The sequence below is a fragment of the Chroicocephalus ridibundus genome, chromosome 5, assembly GCF_963924245.1.
Source record: "Chroicocephalus ridibundus chromosome 5, bChrRid1.1, whole genome shotgun sequence".
NCBI lineage: Eukaryota > Metazoa > Chordata > Aves > Charadriiformes > Laridae > Chroicocephalus > Chroicocephalus ridibundus.
In genome coordinates, this window is record NC_086288.1 from 73,193,747 (window position 1) to 73,212,976 (window position 19,230).

The 19,230-nt window shown below is 38.5% G+C and overlaps 1 protein-coding gene across 2 annotated transcripts in view; it reads right to left on the reverse strand.

Annotated features, from left to right (window-relative positions):
* DLC1 (DLC1 Rho GTPase activating protein) overlaps window positions 1-19,230 on the reverse strand; it is a 275,274-nt gene that overhangs the window by 160,787 nt on the left and 95,257 nt on the right. For both annotated transcript variants that reach the window (XM_063337039.1, XM_063337038.1), the window contains exon 4: window positions 16,710-16,850. In XM_063337039.1, coding sequence (XP_063193109.1) covers window positions 16,710-16,850 — 141 coding nt within the window. The remainder of the gene's footprint in view (window positions 1-16,709; window positions 16,851-19,230) is intronic.

The window sequence follows — 19,230 nt, forward strand, 5'->3', positions numbered from 1 at the left end:
ATTGACTCCCAAATGTCCAAGTTGCCTACAAAAAAGGACTTCTAATATAAAGTCAGTTAGACTTCTGAAAATGTGTGTATTTTAACATCCATTCTCCTTTCCCTCTCTCCCTACCTTTTTTTTTTTTTTTTTTCTGAGCAACAGTTCCAATAAAATAATCATAGGAAGAATTTCATTCCTCTGCCTTCCTGCTTCCTTAGCTGGAGCAGTTCCTGGAGAGTTTCTCATCCTAGCTAGGAGTTTTGGAAGAGCACTCAGGTTAAGGTTTTTAGTGTCTACAATCAGATTACTGAATACATAGGCAAGACACTACCAAGCCATTTTCGAAAGTAATTCAGAAGCATTAAACTTAGCGAAAACTGTTCAGCTACAGAGATAACACAAGTAGATAAAGCAACAGGGTTTTCCTTCCTGGAAATCGTTTTAGTCCTGGAAGTCACAGTAGATGCAATTCACAACATTCAGTGGCAGGTTGTTCCCTTGTATTGGTTCAGCTCAGCAGTTGTCTACTTCTGCCTTTAAACATCTAAATGGCTTTTAACAAAATCTGTCTTTCTAGTAATTTTCAGAAATTATTAGTCAGTGGCTCAATTAAGAAAACAATTTTGGACAATTACACGTTCTTCTGAAGTCCAGGATGGCTTCTACGTACCCAGAATGTCTACATTTTGTAAAATAAATCTTAAATACCTTTTTTTTTTAACATAGAGTCTATGTGCTCCGATTTTCCCTTCTTAGAATTTCTGTATTTCCAAGAGATTATCCACGGGATGTTCTAAACAATGTGAGAAACTCATTAAAGATTTTTTTCCTCTTAAGAATACAGAGGTCTCAAAACACTCTGAAATCCCTAAGCATGTTGAAACATCTCTCAGTGATGGCAACAGCAAAACTGGATCTTTCTTGAACTGCTTTTGTATTGGCAAAGCAGCAAAACAAGAATTAGAAAAATTGCATGTGACTCTGTAACAAAGCTCCACAATGAGCCGACATAGTTCAGTTTTAACGGTTTGGAAGCTGGATGTAAAATTGGCTGTATTACTCTCTGGCACGTTTTTGCTATCTGCCTTATGCCTGTCACCCCACTAATTCTCCAAGGAGATACTGAATTGCTGAACTTTTTGTTCATTCAACATCTCAACCATGTGAGTTTATTGTGAAAATAAACTCATTGCTCCTGTTCAGATGTAAGGTCTATACTTAATTTCACTTTTTCTAGACAAACCCACCAATTGCAGCAAATGCTGAATTTTAAACATTGTTATCTTAAAGTTCCTTCAGGCGTTCAAGCAGATGTGTCTTGGCCAATCATTTAAGATGCTTTGAAACTCATCACATTTTAAAGAAACAGTATATTTAACCTCACATTCATCTAATCTCGCAGTTATTTGTCAATACTCATAAGATGTGTTGAACGCTCCTAAGGCCATACTACTGCAATATAAAATATGCTGGACTGAGTGTTACAGCTCTGTAAAGAGCATGCTAGCATTCTGCAGGATCATGGGCAATTGAGAGATTAATTCTGTCATCTACTCCTCTCCCTTCTCTGAAATGAAATCTTACTTTGTTTTCACATTGCAGTCTTCAGTTTCAATGGCCTCTCATGTGAGGTTTTTGTTCACCAAACAAACTACTATGGAAGAATAAACTTTCCCAGCCTAGTGCCATTTACATACAGACAACGTTGTCTTCTCAGAGTGGGAACTCAAAACTTCAGAATGACTTCAGAATAAACACAAGCAAACTAAACACTTTGCTAATCTCTGTTAGAACACAGAAAGCTTCAAAGTATGGTAGTTAATCTGAAGAAAATAAAAAGTGGCAATACACTGGAATGTACAGTTTCTATTTATAGAAAGCCCAACAAACTTGAAGCCCATGCCGTTCAGTTAACAATTTACAACACCTTCATTGTATAGTGCAGTGCAGAAAGTGGAAGGCTGTTTCATTTCTGTATTTCCAGACGCGTGTCATTTCCAACCCCATATTTAATAGTGTGTAACTGCCTGAAGGGGAGAGATCAGAATGTGTGGCATGTCTCACTGAGAGGAATTTTGTGCATTAAAAAACCCCAAACCAAGCTCTTTCAACTATTAAACAGAGAGCTAACCAGATCCCTTGCTCCCACTCTGGCTTTGAAGACCAAAAAAAAAAATTAAAAGGAAGAAAAAAAGAGAAAGAAAGCACAAAGTGAGACATAGCAGAGAGCAAGAGACAGAGAGGGCAAGAGACGGGGAGAAAGAGAGCACAGGAGCAAGAGAATTCCTTACGAGAGGGTCGTATGTAAAGGACAAGAAGAAATGGTTTTCCATGATGTCACTCACAGCATGTCTGTGTCTGGAAAAGCGCTTGAAAAGGCAGACATGGATTTCTTCCATTCCGGTAATGCAAAATATTCATGCCACGTTTTCAAACGATGTTCCAGGAGTAACGAATACCATGTAGAAAGCATGAAAGAAGATAATCTACATATTTACTCACTACCAACAGGCTGATTTGACCAAGCTGATAATTTAGGTCTTGTCATTTCCTCTTTACCCTTTGGAATCCAGTTTTTCCAATTTCCTCCTGCTTTGCAATCTGTCCATTGTTTGTCCTCCCCCCTTGCTTTTTTCTTCTTTCATCTCTCATCCCCTTCAAGAAGCTGATGCAAGGTTTTTTCCTTCCTTCTTCATCATGTGCGTGCTTCTACTTTCCTATGCTCTCCATCTACTGGTAAAGAGATTAAACTGTTGTCGCTACTTTTCTAATTCAAATTCTGTGTCTTCCTCCCCTTGTTCTGCACTCCCTTACTTGTCTTGGATTCAAGCTTGACATTCTTTCTTAGATAAAACACAGGAAATTCTCACCAAAAGACATACTTACATATTACATTGTTTCTTTCCCCTTTAATACAGCTTTTCTTTCTTGAGGTTTTGCATATTCCTTCTTCAGCTAAAAGCACATTACTTCAGACATCACAAATCCCCCCAAAATCAATTAGCTGATAGCACACTTATTATTAACCACAGCTGCAAGTGGAGGCATGGATTCATGGAGGCTGAATTCAGTACTAACACAACTGACAGCATGAACTACAATCATTATTGATGCGCTTGTCCCCCAGAGGCACTGGCCTTCAGTTCACGGCCTGGAAAACATCTAATACCTGTGTTTGCTAGGTACCAATGTTTGAGGTACCTATGTTTGCTAGGTCCAGCCATGGACCATGGAGAGAGAAAGTGTACTTTGGAGCAGAGTGGGTACAATTTGGTGTTAATAACTCTCCTGCCTATAATGCAAGATGCGAATCCAGAATAAAAGTCAGGAAGGTGAAAAAGTCAAAGAAAACAGAAGAAAAAGAGGAGAAAATTGGTGGGGGGTGGGGGGGGGGGAGGGGAGAAAGAGAAAAAGGAAAGAAGAAACAAGAAAGAAAAAAGGAAAAGGACAAAAAAAAGGAGTAAAGAAAAAAATAAGAAGAAACAGAAAAGACCACCACTTTAAAAATTCAGGAGCGTAGCTAAGCTGAAATAAAGCATCGTTTTACAATCGTTCTGCTCTTTCCTGTTTTTATATACACAACTCTTCCAAAAGGCATTCAAATTTCATAACATCTCAACATGGGCCAAAGTCCCATCAAGCACCAAACTTCTGGATATGAATATTAGGAGATTAGTTTAAAACAGTTTTACAGTAAGTGACACTATAATAAATAGAAGCATTCCAATCTTGTCAGGACAACATCTTAATTTCAGTTTTAATGGTCACTAATAGTTATTATCACTTTGAAGATTAGCACAGCAGATGCTCAAAGCAGTAGGTCTCTCGATAGTTTTTAAGTGGCTCAAATGTGATCGCTATACCTGCAATCATAGTGCGTCTCGCCTGCTCTGCGTGACAGTACTATCACGGGACAGCAGAGTGATCTGAATGCCCTCCTTGTGCGTGTCGTGGTTTGGGTGTGAATGTCACACAAAGGAGGAGGAAGAAAGCAGTATTGCCTGGGACGCAACCTCGCCCCTAAAACATCAGCATTACCTTACAAATGAACTCCTGTGATGACACTGTTTGCTCCGTCTTGAAGCCACTCTGAGCTTTCCCTTCTCTGGAATTGCTGAGGGATAAGGTAAGGGTCTTGTGGCTCTCAGTCACAAGATGATATTCAATCTGTGCTATTTGGTTTGACTGCTTCCCTCCCTGCCATCTAATTCCTAGCAAGACGTAATAAGCGCTCACAGAGTCCGATAGAGAAACAATGGATTTCTTCATAGAGCTATCCAAAGCCAAAACTGAAGTTGCCCTTTGGCAAATTACAAGTTAACCAACAATTCAGTATCTAACAACAGTTTATCCTAGCTGAAAGTCTTGTGCAACACTGTTGGACTGAATGAAGTTGCAGCCTTTTGACACCTATTGGTCTACTGGCAAAAAGTTCAAGTTTTTTTCACAGCTGTAAAGCCCCTTAACCCCAGTTCCCAGAAAATCTGCGACCTAGCTTTCTGCAGTGAGTCTCCAAGTAGCTCTCTCCCTTTCCACTCCTTCATACTGTCGAGCAAGGGGCCATGCTGGCCTTTTCTGGAGCCCTCTTTCCTTTGTTCTGGAGATTTTGAGATATCTTGTCTAGTTATTACTGAACAAGGTGGAACCAGTAAAAAAAATCTATGAATATTTCTATTTCCGTGGTGTTTATTAAAGGCTTTAACGCAGAATATATTCTGCTAATTTCAACAGGGTAAAATGCTCTTCAACACTATTTTAAGGACTTGCATCATTAAAAATCCTTATGCTAGTCTTCTGCATGTGGTGAAATTTATCCCACACCATATCTTCCAATTATTTCCTTTCAAAGAGACAGAATTCTAAAAATGGTGAGTTGTACAGATGTAATAACTGATGCAATATGTCTCAGTACAATTTTAACAGCAGATTTCAGATTCCTTCTTTTCAACAGAGTTCCCCAGTAATGTTTGGCATTTACTACTTGCTCTAAAATGCTTTATCAGGCATGAAACAGAGAAGGCGTGTGTCACTAGGACAAGTTATATTGAGATAAAGTTCTATGCAACAGAAATAACTTCCACGTGAGAGAAATAGCCCATCTAAGGGCTTCCATGCACAGCTGCCTATGGTTCAGAGGATGTCGATGGCTGTATTGGATCAATCTAGACTATTTTCCTCTCCTCGAGACCCTGCAGTAGATTAGAGGATGTGTATAAAAACATGGCGATCCCAAGGGCGGCTACAGGGCGTGCGCGTACTGCAAAGGACAGGCCCAACAGAAGAGTTGGCAAACTGCGGCTCTTGAGTCAAATGCAACTCCTGCGTTGGGATTCCATCACATGACTGACGCTAAGACTGTAATGATAATGAGCTGAAGCTTCTATCTGCTGTTTTGATGGGTTATAAACTTTTTCCCCCCAAAAAATGTCTAAGCACTTTTTGTGACCAATTTATTTTTACCTTACATAATATCAGTAAGTTCCACAGATTTAACCTTTTAAAACATTGTCCCCTGTTTTTAAGTAAGTGATTACTTCCTGCATACCTCGCCTATACCAATCACCATCTCCTGCGGTGATCTCTTGCAAGTGTTAGCTCATACCCAAACTAATGCGACTCCATTCAGATGTATAACTTCTGCTTTTTAGCAATTTAAACAACGACAACAAATTCTATTAATAAAACCATTTAGTGCTTAGTGGACTTTGTTCTTCTTCAGGGAATATAAATTCTGTACACCATAGACATTAAGAATGAGTTTACATCTTTTTCAGCAATTTTCCACTCACAGGCTTCTAATTGACAGTGATTTAAGAATTTTGCCCATCTTTGCTCATGCGTGCAACAATAATTCTGAGCTGGATTATGGGATTCAAGGTCTTTAATGCAGAGATGCACTATATGGATCATGTGCTGACAGAGAAAATTTGCAAAGTATTTTTTTTTTAAAAAAAACCACAATGATATAAATGCCATGTAAGCTCTCCTTGACAGGTGCTGAAAAAGAGTTAAAATTTCATACTGATACGCAGTTAAACAGATTTAAGTAACTTCAAGAAAAAAAAGGGAAACTTGGTAAGGATTCAACTCAGTCCATATGGAAGAGCACATAAGAGAGACTTGCACTAAACTTATCAGGCAATAAAATTGGAGAACAAATGGGAACATTTCACGTAGTGTCTGACATTCCGAACATATTGTCATGGAAAGCAAAGCTCAGCAAGCTCTCAAAAAGTCAGACTCAACTAGCTTCATATCAGAGTTGTTTAAGTTAAAAAAGACAGTGATATCCCGTCAGTCTGTCAAACCTACCATTTCTGAATGGCTAGAGAAACCGAGCCTTGTCCTACTGATTTCATATGAGAGAAAGATTTATTAATGAACAACATTTTCTTTAACATCTTTTTTTTAAGTGTAAATACACTGGATTTTGCACAAAGTGTAATTCTGCTTGCTTCCTTCACCTAAAAAGGTTTGTGTCTAATAAAGCAGGCTGGATGCCCTGGCTTCAACACAGCTAGTCTGCAAAATCAGCCTATGGCTGATGAAACATAACATTCAACATAGTGTTGATGCAAGCCCATCTAAAATTTGCTATTTGCTACGTTTTGAAAGTTCTTTAGGCTCTTTATCTTAAACTAAGGGAATGTCAATGTCCACCCACTGTTTCCATCCCCATATTTAAGCTAATCCTTTAATCTAACGGTTAGAAATAGCTTTTAGAAGAAGTCAGTCATTTATTTATAATTTTCACTCAGAAGGTGCTAGCGAATGAGACAGTATATCCATACCCACAAACCACCAGAGGAAGACAAGGTACCTGGCAGTAAGTGTGTCATCATGAGAGACCACTATTTCATTGAAAGAGGTCCAAATAGCTAAATAGGTTACTTTTTTCCATGGATAGTAGATAAACCAACTTTTTTCCTACTTGCAAATTGATGTCTACATATTTCTTTCCCTTCAAAATATAAACAACACTTTAAGAACAACATGGTAGTCAATAGGGGACTGACAAAAGTTCACTTATTTTCAGTCAAAGAATCTGGTAATCAAAGTCACAATGTGTCCTTTCTAAATATAGACTGAAAAATAGACTAGCAACTAATTAAAACTGAGTTATTTATGCATAGCGATCTTTTTGTTAGGTATTATATAGAACAGTCATTCCTCCAAAACCCAAGTCAGTAATCTGTCACGTGAATCTTCATTAATACCAGTTTTCAAATAGCAAGGACTGAACTATGTTATTCAGAATAAGGACCTAGGTCACAAAAGCTTTTTGCAATACTTAAGCCATATTATTTATTTAATTTTGCATCAAAAGGTATATTTCTCGTGAAAAATAGTGGTAAATTTGTCTAAGAGTAACATTCAAACTTTCCAATTTTTCCTAAAAGTTTCGCGAATACCTGGCTTGTTCCTAGAACAAGCCTCAGCTGTTCCCTAGACAATCCTGGGATGCACAGCAAGTAAATCAGAGAGAGAATCGTAAGTTGGTGAGATGGGGTTCTTTGGTTATCATAATTATTGGTTTTGAAAAAGTACTGAAATCCAAAAGAAATGTTCAGAGTAATTAATTCTTTATTACTTGTATATTTTTCCAGAACTTCTCTATTCATAGCTAAATAGAAAATGTCTTTTTTTCCCCCAACTTCACAGTAATTTGTCATACCAGCCTGCACTCTTGTATTTCACATCCCAGCTATTATGATATTCCTGTATTCCAGACACCTTCTTTGCTAAAATTCAGCTTATCATCCTTTTTCTGCAGAAGCTCGACACATTTTTTTAGACCGCTGTACTTGGCAGGACTGAAGTCACAAGGTTATCTTACGGCTACGTTGTGGCAGTTGAATAATTGACACATAGAACTGACTGTCTTGGCTTTTGCAATTTGGGGCACTAGCAATTCTTCGAGGCATCACACATTCGTTTGGAACTGGAGGATGCGTGACTCTCGTTTATATCATGAGCCCGAATGCAGACTCAGGCTGCCCTGTGGCGAGTATCTACATCGCCATTACTTATTAATCAACGGAGCATAAGTCAACTCTTTGAATATAGTCACAGCAGACATGAACAAAGCTTCCTGATGCTTGGGAAAGGTCGCTTATGGTTCTTCTGCATTTTTTAAGATACCAGGCACATGGCATTGGAAGGAGTATTCTGTGTACTTATGGTAATTCATTCTGATCATTAAACCTTTTAGCTGGGATACGAGGACTTAATTCTGCAACAAACATATTCACACTTCGGACAAGATATTAATTTAAACAGATATAGTCCTGTGAGAAAATGCACTTAACTGTTTGCAGAATGAGGTTTAAAGAAACAAACTAAACTAAGGTGAGATTTTAAATTGCATGACTTCGTATGATTCATGTACATATGATTTGTTCTTGGAGAACCTGGAAAGCTCTCTTTCTCTGCATCTGCTCATGATCATTTAACAACAACATAGATGATTTCCTCCTAATAAGCCTTGAGTATTTAAATTTGAGCTACATAGAAGGATACTGGTCTTGAGAGCATCACAATAAAATTCCTCCCATCAGAGATTTCAGTTTCCATTTCTCAAACGTAGATACGGCAGTGCTAATAAACCCAATGCTGATGTGCAAGAACATAACAGGTTTGATTCCAAGTGTCAGTAAGTCTGACCTGCAGTGAAGAAATAGTAGTGCCCAGGACCAAGAGCAAATGGGATGTCAGGGAGCCCACACTGCGCTTTTTAGATTCCCTACAACAGTAGCATTCCTGTAAGTGACCAGAAATAGTAATTCCTTCAGGTTTTTTTGCTCATGCAGAAAAGATGCAAGATACATTCACAGGTCTGAGCTGATCTTAAAGAATTTCGACCTCTTAGCCCGCTAGGTTATAGGCAGACACAACCATAACACATTAGATTGTAACACAGTTAAGCCTGATACCTTTAAATATAAATACCTGCTTGCTCACACTTTTCTACTCAACTACTTGAATATTGGCAACTTCAGGTATGATGATTAGCTTATTGGGATTTTTTCTTACAGAGAAGTTGTTTCCTGTTCTCAAACACAAGAAGCTTGAATAGAATAGAATCGTTTAGGCTGGAAGGGACCTTTCAGATCATCCAGTCCAACAACTAACCTAGCACTGCCAAGTCCACCACTGACTAAACGATGTCCCTAAGCAACACATCTACCCGTCTTTTAAATATCTCCAGGGATGGTGATTCCACAGCTTCCCTGGGCAGCCTGTTCCAATGCTTGAAAACCCTTTCAGTGAAGAAAGTTTTCCTCTAATATCCATCCTAAACATCAAATGGCGCAACCTGAGGCCATTTCCTCTTGTCTTATTGCCTGTCACTTGGGAGAAGAGACCAACTCCCACCACTCTACAACCTCCTTTCAGGTTGTAGAAAATGAATGAGAAGAATGAAAACCACTCTGGATTTTGGAAAACCAAAGAGACTATCTTCCAGGGAGGCTGTGCAACGTTCAGTATTTTTTCCTCCCAGTTGGGTTCACTTGAAGGAATAAGCAACATGCCAAGAGGAACCACTCCAGTATAACAGACTTAATGCTCTTGGACTCACATGCCTCCTATGGTGGTACACATGCAGTTGTGATGTTATGTTGTGTCAGTAATTATGTAGTTGGCTGAAAATGGGATATGACTTTTATGAATGCCAGCATTTCATGTACAAATAAATTATGGCATGTCTGAATATAAAACGAGGAATTCCTAGCGTGAAACTTACAGTTCAAGGGATTAATCTAAAAATCTTCCAAACATCTTAAATCCATTAAGAGCTGAATCTTTCCTCCGTTATTGTAAAATAAATACTTTTTAGGACTAAGTGGACTTTTTTAATATTCTAAAAGTATCCCCAATACCCCGTAATTTCCATGAAAACTTCATTCTCACAGAAAAATGGCAACCTTTAGTCTATCATGTCTTATAGGTATTTAGAATACACCTGTATAAGATGAAAAGCTTTTTCCGTTTTTTTTTTCTTTTTATTGTGAAGATGAAAAGTCTGTATGTTCAATTATGAAATGATCTTATCGGCACGACTGCCTGACATCATGTAAGTGTCTGATGTCCCCTGCCCAGTGCCTTTCATTTACAAGAGCGAGGCAGCAGATGGCAGCATACAGTGAAAAAATGTACTTAACATTAGAAATAGTACAATTAGTAATGCTACTGCTGAAGAAGTCATAAACTTTTGCTTCAGTTTGTAAAAAAAGATTATCGTACATAATCAGAGTGATACAGCGTCGAAGAGTGTCAGCAACTCTAGAGAAAGGAGGAAAACATGAGAAAACCCCCTGTATAAAAGCATAGTTGCTATAAATGAGTTGCGAGAAGAGACAGAAACGTAAACGTACAACTCAACATCTTGGAAAGACTCAGAAGTCTCCATGCTTAGCGCGGCGCAAGCTGGCTGTTTATTTAGATTCTCAATATTGTGTTGGGATTGAATTTGGAAACAAAAGTGGACAGCCTCATACATGTATTTCCTGGGTCATACTGCAGCTATATGAAATGGCAAACCTTCCGTTGCACTGTGAATTTCCGTACACTTTGGTCACTCAGGAATCAATATTGAGGGACAGAAAGAGAGAGGGAGAGACGGTCCCTGACCACAGCAGCACTGTCAAAGATCTCATAACTGGATTCGGTGGTTTTGGTTCAAATTCCAGGATTAGCTTACTTTTATTACAAAGTGCTCACCTATAAGATTTATGGTGCTTAAAAAACTTAAGAGAACAAAAAGCACCTCTGCTATTTGCAGTTTGCTGCTTCTTTCATTTCCAAAAAAACAAAACGCACTTGGGGTTGACACAGAAAGTTATACTTAAAACAGAATACAGATTCCTTTGGGGAACAGGCCAGAGTAAAAAGAAAAACTTTGAGAGGTTCATGTAAGAAACGCAGCACAATCCTGCTGTGATCTGCATGACTGGCAAATGTAGCTTTATGGTAATTTACGTGTTGAAAAAAACTTTTTTGTAGGGTGAAATAACAGGCTGTTAGAATTCAAATGAAAATGTGATTGTGTTAAAATTTGCTTTCATAATTGTCTTACCTTGTCTTCTAAAATAGTTTTTTTAAAACATAGATATGAAAGGCAATACTAACTTAATCAAAATGGTCAGATCCTGAAGTCTTTTCTTATTTTTAATTTGTAGAAATTCTTAAGTTTCAAAGAAACAATATTTTAATTAACGTTGCATAGTGGGAGTCTTTCTCCCTAATGCTCAGCAGAATAACTTCCGGTTATAAGAATTCAAGGAACACCCTAATATCAGCAAAATCTAGAAAAGTGGTATGAGGACTTTAATAAATAAGTAAGTAAATATAAAATAAGGGTATGATTCAGTGACAAAAATCTATCACCTATCAAGTGGCATGACTCACTGTGAAAAATTTGTCTGCACAAATTCATTGACATATTCTGCGTGTGTTTGCACACCTCATAGTTCATTGAATTTACTATAAAACATAATGCAGTGGGAAATTCAAAAATTTCAAACAGTTGCTGCCCTGACAGTTCTTCCTTATGAATATTTAATTCTGAAATCAAGGTTTCCTTGTACTTACCAAAAATTCTAGCTTCTTTCATAAGTTAAAAAACCAGTGTAGTAAAGGAGCAAGAAAATTGAACTCTATTTCTTACTCTACAAATCTATAAGTTATTCTTCACAGAATGACTTGGCTTTCTCTAAATGGCTGAGATTTTAAAATATAATACGAATCAAAAGTATATGTGAAAGGCTAAATCATTTTAGTGCATATAAGTGAACAGTTTGCAAAACTGTCATCTAAATAATACAACTTTTTGTCCCAATCCAGTAACAAGAAAGTGGACTCCTGAGCACATCCAGGGCTTCACTGAAGTCAGTAGCTGCACCTGAATCCTGAATTCTAGTGTGCATCCAGACTGGGTCATTTTGTACTTGCAGGCATAACTGGTGCCTAAAATCACTTTGAGAAATGAATGCATTTTAAATGAGTCATTACAGCTAATCTGAACAACAATCTTCTCCTAGATACCAGCTATTCTGGTGATAATAGATTTCTGATTACCTTTGCACAGCGTGATTAAGGCTAAGTTGGACACTGTTGAAGCAAGAGGGATAAGACTGCCAAGAAAAGCAGTAGAAAATAATCGCGGCTGGTTTTTTTCACCTGGACAGAAAATAGATAGGCTTTGCAGAGCAGATGTTCAACGACAAAAATTTGGCCACAACTTTTAGGCCTTACTTGCTATTGTCCTTTAGCCAATTTTATATATTTAGGGGGGGAAGAAAAAAAAAAAAAGACAACGATAATGGTTCCAGCTTTCCTTAACTAGTTAGCTTTTAACTGGGTGCTGGAGAAGGCTATTAACTTACCTTTTGTTATTAAAATACATTTTTAAATTCTGTAGCCACATTTTGTTTTTATAATAATCAGGCCAAATTTAAAAATAAGTCATTTCTGGTCTTTAGTGTTGAACAATGTTATAAGTGTCCAGATGGGTGGCATTAGTTTGTAGAAGGTAACGACACGTAGGATATTTACATTTCTTGCTCTGTAAATCCAGACCAGGCACTCCCACTTTCCAGCGTTTCTCACGACCATTGGGGCAAAAGCCCGTCGGTTTCATATTTTTTTAAGCTGATTTCAAACCTCGTGTGATTAATGCTTGCCAAGTGTATATCCTCGAGCGTTAATATTCAAAAAACATTGTCTGTTTTGGAGACTGGTGAATAAAAACCCAGAACATAGAGATGTGCTAATTATAGAAGCCTGAACATTCTTTACTCTGTAATCATAAGTAATATAAAGATGCCAAAGACATTTCTTACTATCCAATCCTAAATTATGTGGGAAATGTACCTATTCAATCATGTGAATCCTTGTTTCACAAGGATTGTCCATTTGTGCACCTTTCCAAACATGCACATTTTGAGTTATTTGTTATACGTTGGACCAAACACTCTATTGGTCACGTTCTGCTGTTTTACCCTGACCATGAAATATAATGGTGACATCCTAAATTTGGGATGAAAATTATTCAACTGTATACTCATAAGCCCAAAACACCATGTACATATGCATATCAAAGGCTTTCGTACTGCACCCTGCAGAATTATAGAAAAACCTTTCTATAGAAACACTTTTCTGTGATGCTGTGGGGAGAATCCTGTTCTTCCTTGCTATGCCTGCGTTCGATAAGGAGTACTCCCTGTGCGTGTGCACGCATGTGTACGCTTTTATAGATGTGTACCGTACACAGGCATTCACCCTGACAAGAACAGATTTGACTATCCATAAATGAATATTTATGAAATGTTAAATAACTTGTGTATGTAAACACACCCTGTCCCCCCCCAATTTTCTTTAAAAGAATATCTACTATCCTTTTGCAAAGAAAACTATAATTGATACTGAATTTTAAATATAATTCGGAATACCTCTGCTACTGGAAATCTTGCTTAACATTTCATAAAATCTGGTCATGAAAATTTCAAATATCCTACGTTTGCATAAATCAATGAGTGAATCGATTCCACTAGGATTATAAAACCAAATTCTGCCTATGGATATTCCAGCACATTGTGATATTGTTAGAAATGTTTTGTTTTAAATCCATAGAAAGCTGAATTAACATGAATGGAGAGAGTTTGTCTATACACAAATTTCCTATCTTTATGGTAAGATCTTGTGTGGTTAATATCTTTTACAAGTTCTTTACCGGGGACTTGATTTGAACCCATGTCTCCCTGCCTTATTATTCCCACTCCCCCAAGTCTGCCCATGATGTTGTGTTTTAATTGTACGGTCTGATTTTGATGCAGTCAACAGTTTGCTATAGTTTGTTTAAAAATACCACATATCATTCCATAATGTAACTAATTGCAGTTGTACTCCTGTTTACATATCATTAATAAACACAACAAAATAAGTTGTCCTTGGAGACTAAGCATCTGGAATCCTTGAAGATCTGCAGTTGCAAACACCAAAAAGGAAGTAAAATCTTTGAAACAGCCTATTACCATCAAAAAGGAGCTTGCTGAGTTTTCAGTGCAGATTAAACTCATTCCTACACCAGCTACTCTGACAACAACAAAGTAAAGAAACTACGAGAACACTCTCCCTTACAGATAGAACACCACACTTCGAGGATCTTCACAGGAGATCTTTACATGCAAATCATCTGTAGAGAGACATCTCTGATGTCTCCTCCGGGCAGTGTTTCAAGGAGATGCCCTTCAGTATACCATTTTTAAAAATTCATGCCGAATAGAGCCCAACAGTAAACGTTACAAGAAGAACATGTGAACTTCTTTTCTACTCGTAGGGGTTTGCAGACAAGCACCTAGCAGCAGACTATCTAGCCACGCAGACCAGATGAACAACAGGGGTCAAGACACGTGAGGGTGAGAATGAAGGGTTATTTTCTCCTAGTGTGTTCCAAGAACACCTATGCCTTCAAATAAAGTTTGACTGCAGGTAGGGAGGCAGCTGAAGTTTTGAACAGTTGAAGCCACAGCACACATTAGTACTCAGTTTGCTGGATCAGAAGGGTACACAGTCAAAATCACCTGAAAGCCCAAAGACAAAAGGAATAAAAAAAAAAATAAAATCTGAGAGAATCTTGTTTTTCCCAATTTGCAGGAGATCTACACTCAAGCAAAAGTGGTCCACATTTTTGTACTTATCAGACCTACTGTGATAAAAATCAAAACGTGGTCTTTGTCTGAACATAGTTATAAAAGGAGTCCATCCCCAAATCCCACTATAGAGTGTGATGAGTTGCAGCCTGAAAAACTTTAGGAAAGAGAGTTGATTTTGGAGAAAATTTGGCTTCACTTATAAAAAAAAATTTAAAAAGGGGACTCTGTATTGTACCCCTACAACCCACACATCAGCAGACATTTTTTGAATATTCACAGTTACTCTACAAAGTAAAAAAAGAGGACCTCTCTAAAATCATATATATTACAAATTATGTAATAAAGCAATATTTACAGATATGTTCAGCATGATATACTCATCACAGCAAAAGTTGAATAAATACTTATTAAAGGTGAATTAACACCAGTATCTAACTCCAAAGGAAGCGACCCACTTCTGCAAAGCCAGGCGTTAAGAGTTCCCCAAATATTAGTAGAGAAACTTAAATTCAAAAGGGATGTTTAATACCTTAGAGAGTATCTGTGCTCTTCTCAGGATCTGGCAAAATGGGGTGTTGCCTTCTAGCATAACATATGTACTTATTTGAGAATTTGTGCTGCATTCTACGCAATGACAGAGTGCAGAGCTCTCTATTTGCTATAGTTATGCACTGATGATAAATTGCAAGTGAATTTATTTTTGTACAAGTGAACAATCCTAAATGTAAATGTTTATTAGAACTTTTGTTGCTGCCTTAATCGAAGGCATTAGTTAACTTGCTATTATTGCAGTGCAGTAAGTGACAGTTGGCCTCTATTTTACTTTTTATAAACTTGTTATAAACATATATATTTATGCTAACCGCACTTTATATTTTAATATTTTATCCCAGATTTTCTGCTGGCTTGGTTAGCAGCAGCGGTTGAATTTGTGAACAGATGGAGCAGGAATTATGCCTAGGCAAAGTTTAGTAGAGTCTAGATTTCTCTTTCATGAGGGAGTGCAAGAGGGAACAGAAAGCATGGCAGGAGTTTCAAGGACATCCAAGCTTTTCTGCACATGCTGATGGCTGAGGCGTTAAGAAGAATGATTCTTGAGTAGATGGACAACGGAGAAAGAGAGGACTGTGTTCCTAATAGCTATATGTATCTATGCGTGGATACAGTAGGAGGCTCCTTGCCATATCTGAGCTCCCAGGTCTGCCCTTCCTCACCACCTGCAGCAAAGGGTCTGCCTGCTCCAAGGCTACCCTCCCATCCTCGGCCTGTGGAACCACTTGCCAAATTTAGCCTTAGAATGACATTTTCCCTTCAGTAGGGTAATACCTCTGCCTGCAGTACCCAAGAGTTTAGCCTCTCAGGAGGACTAGGGTGACTGGGCTTGGGCATCACAAATCAGGCTACATGATTCCAGCAGGAAAAATGGGGAGGGACTCTCGATCAGGGAGTGTAGCAATAGGATGAGGGGTAACGGTTTTAAACTGAAAGAGGAGAGATTTAGATTAGATATCAGGAAGAAAATTTTCACTACAAGGTTGGTGAGGCACTGGAACAGGTTGCCCAGAGAAGCTGTGGCTGCCCCATCCCTGGAGGTGTTCAAGGCCAGGCTGGATGGGGCTTTGAGCAGCCTGGTCTAGTGGGAGGTGTCCCTGCCCAGGGCAGGGGGTTGGATCTAGATGATCTTTAAGGTCCCTTCCAACACAAACCATTCTATGATTCCATGATTCAACCATCTTTTTCTCTGTCTGCATTCTCCATGAGATTTAGGAAACGTTCCAAGTGATACCACTTCAGGAAACCTTATCCGTCTGAGTAAAATGGAATAGCTCCTTTCGTTTATTTTCTCACGTAAAAACTCAGCTTACTATAATCATCATCTGATAACAATGTGTTTCTAAATGTAAAACTTCTAGGATTGTTTGTGACACCTTGAGACAACCTGCATTATTAGTCCTTTTTTTTTTCAGTGTCACGCACATAATGCGGTACAATCTCTTTGTGGTACAATATCTTTATTTCACTTCCAACCTGATATCATGAGTGAAGTTAAGAAAATATAATCTTTGTACTCACCCCAGCCTTTGGTTTGGCTCCAGAGCTGGCCACCGAACAGGGAGATGCTATGTCGGGAGCATGGATGTTAGGAGACAAGTTTGTTTGTGAGTGACTTACTGAAGCAACATCCACACCGCTTTCAGAACCAGATTCAACATCCTGTAAAGAAAAGTTGCAAGTCTCTTTAGTAAATGTGAATGTGAAATAAAAATATAGTTCTTCTAAATAATGGAAGTATTTAGACAGACTCACTCAAATATATATGCTTAATTCTCTGTGTAAAAGTATTTCCCCTTACTCTTTTCCATCACCTACGCATTTACTTGCTGTCCTTTTCACTGTGGTGGTTTGCATTAGCTGCTGTTCTGAAATTATAAATCACCACTAACATCAAAGCTCCGATTCCCCTAAACGCTAGAATGCAAGGTAAGAAAAATCAGTTCGGGGCTGCAGAAGTCTGACATTTTTCTCTGATGTTCAGTATTTCCTGTGTGCTCCCACCTTCTGTCTCTGGCAGCGTTGCAGGCTCCGCCAACATCTGTAAACCATTACACAGCTGAAATGACATCACCATCCAGCAGTTTACACAATTCAGAGGTACAGCTCCCTCGATTTTTGGAATCAGCACTTATCAGCCAAATGCTATTTCTGGTTAAAATGCCCTTACTTTTAATGACACTGATTACGTTCCTTTTTTTTTTTTTTTTTTTTTTTTTGAGAATAAAAAGAAGAAATGTAGTATGTTTTATTGTTGAGGAAGTAAAAATATAGCACTCGCTTGATTTACTGCGTAGAGTGAAGGCAGGGGATTATACTGCTTGCAGATAAATTGTGACACGTGTCTGGCAAAGAGCTGGCTATGTGTAGAAGCAGCCGTATACTGTCAGGATTATTCGGCGAGATGCAGCCTGTGTGAATACAGCTCCACAGTACCTAGAAAAATTCTGAACTATTAACCCCAGCCAAGTCTGTGCAGAGAAAGCCCCGGTTTCCTAATACCAAGTTCCTAGAATAGGTGAAATATGGGGCAGAGACATCTCAGGGGTTTTGCTCCTGAACTGGAAAGAAACGGCAGCCCTTTGATTCATTAATTCTGGTTAAGTCTCTGGTCTGCCAGTTAGACAGGTGCCTCTACGCCAAGTAGGCAAGTGTGCTGTTTTCTGAAAAGGGTTAGAAATTAGAGACAAAGCTGCACTCTAGGTAGGACCATTTGAGTCCGATGTTTCCTGCCAGGGAGTCCTCTGCAACGTGAAGCATTGGGAAATGCAGGGGAGCCATGGAAATGCCCCTGTAGAAGTCAGCTTGGGTATGGCTGCTCTTAGAACCTTCTGAGCAGAGCCATGCTGCCCCAGTGCAGAACCAGGCCCCCTGCCCTGTTACCCATGTTTTTGCACCGCGTTCAAATGCTTCATTACTACAAAATCAATGCAAGACTGAACACAATGCATAAATGTCCTGAAAACCAAAGCTTTTGATCCTCAATTTCCAAAATCCGAATCCAAACCATAATACTCAAAGGTTCAAAAATTCCTAGAAAATCAGTGTGTATAAATAGCATATATAACATGTTGGATGCCAGCTGTCTTTCTGGAGGGCTGCTTTGCAGCATGGGAACGGGTACCACCTCTGATTATCATGCAGGCTTATTTATAAAGATTGCCTCAACTCCCTTTATTGCTGTAAGAAATTAGCTAAAATGCTGGCATGGATTGGGGAGATACAGAGAACAGATGTTAACCTCGTATTTCAGCTTTCCTGTGCCATCACTGCTCAAGGAGATGCTGTGAGAACATCGATATCCAGGGGGTAAATGTGGAACTATTAGAAGTGTAATTATGTTACGTCCTTTCAAAAGGAGATATATATAGATATCTATAGTATATCTATAGATATATATAGTATATCTATCTATCTATCTATCTATAATCTTCAGCTGACCAAACCCACTGCAACTTAAATACAGATTTTCTCACCTATAGCCTCCTCACTTGGCTATATAGCAATAATGAAGTCTGGTTTTAATAGCAAACCCCCCTCATTATTTAAAAGAAAATACCACTACCAAAACGAAATGACCTGAATGTTAGCCTAGAGATCTTGGGGCAGTATTTCTCAGGTTTCTCAAATTGAAAACCAGCTGCGGCACATGTGGGTGAAATTAAGAGGAAGCCTGCACAAGAACACCTTGGGTCAGCCATTTCATGTTCTTCATAGTTACACGTGTAAACATTTTTCAGAAAAAAAGAACACATCCCTCATGTCCGCGAGCTGTCCGGTTGCCCTTTGCACTACTCTCAGCAAGGAATTCTTGCATTTAAGTAAATAAAATAATTAAAGAAATTTAAATAATCGAAGTGCACAGTCCTGCACAGAATCTTATTTGGAATGACAGAGGATTTTATGCGTGTGTCCGCCAAAAATTACACAGACCCTCCCGCTAGCAGAAAAACAAGGCCTGTAGCTCAGACTTACTTTTGGTTCTAACTATTTAACGTCAAATGATGTACACATATGCTCTGAGGCTGGTGTGATCCTGACT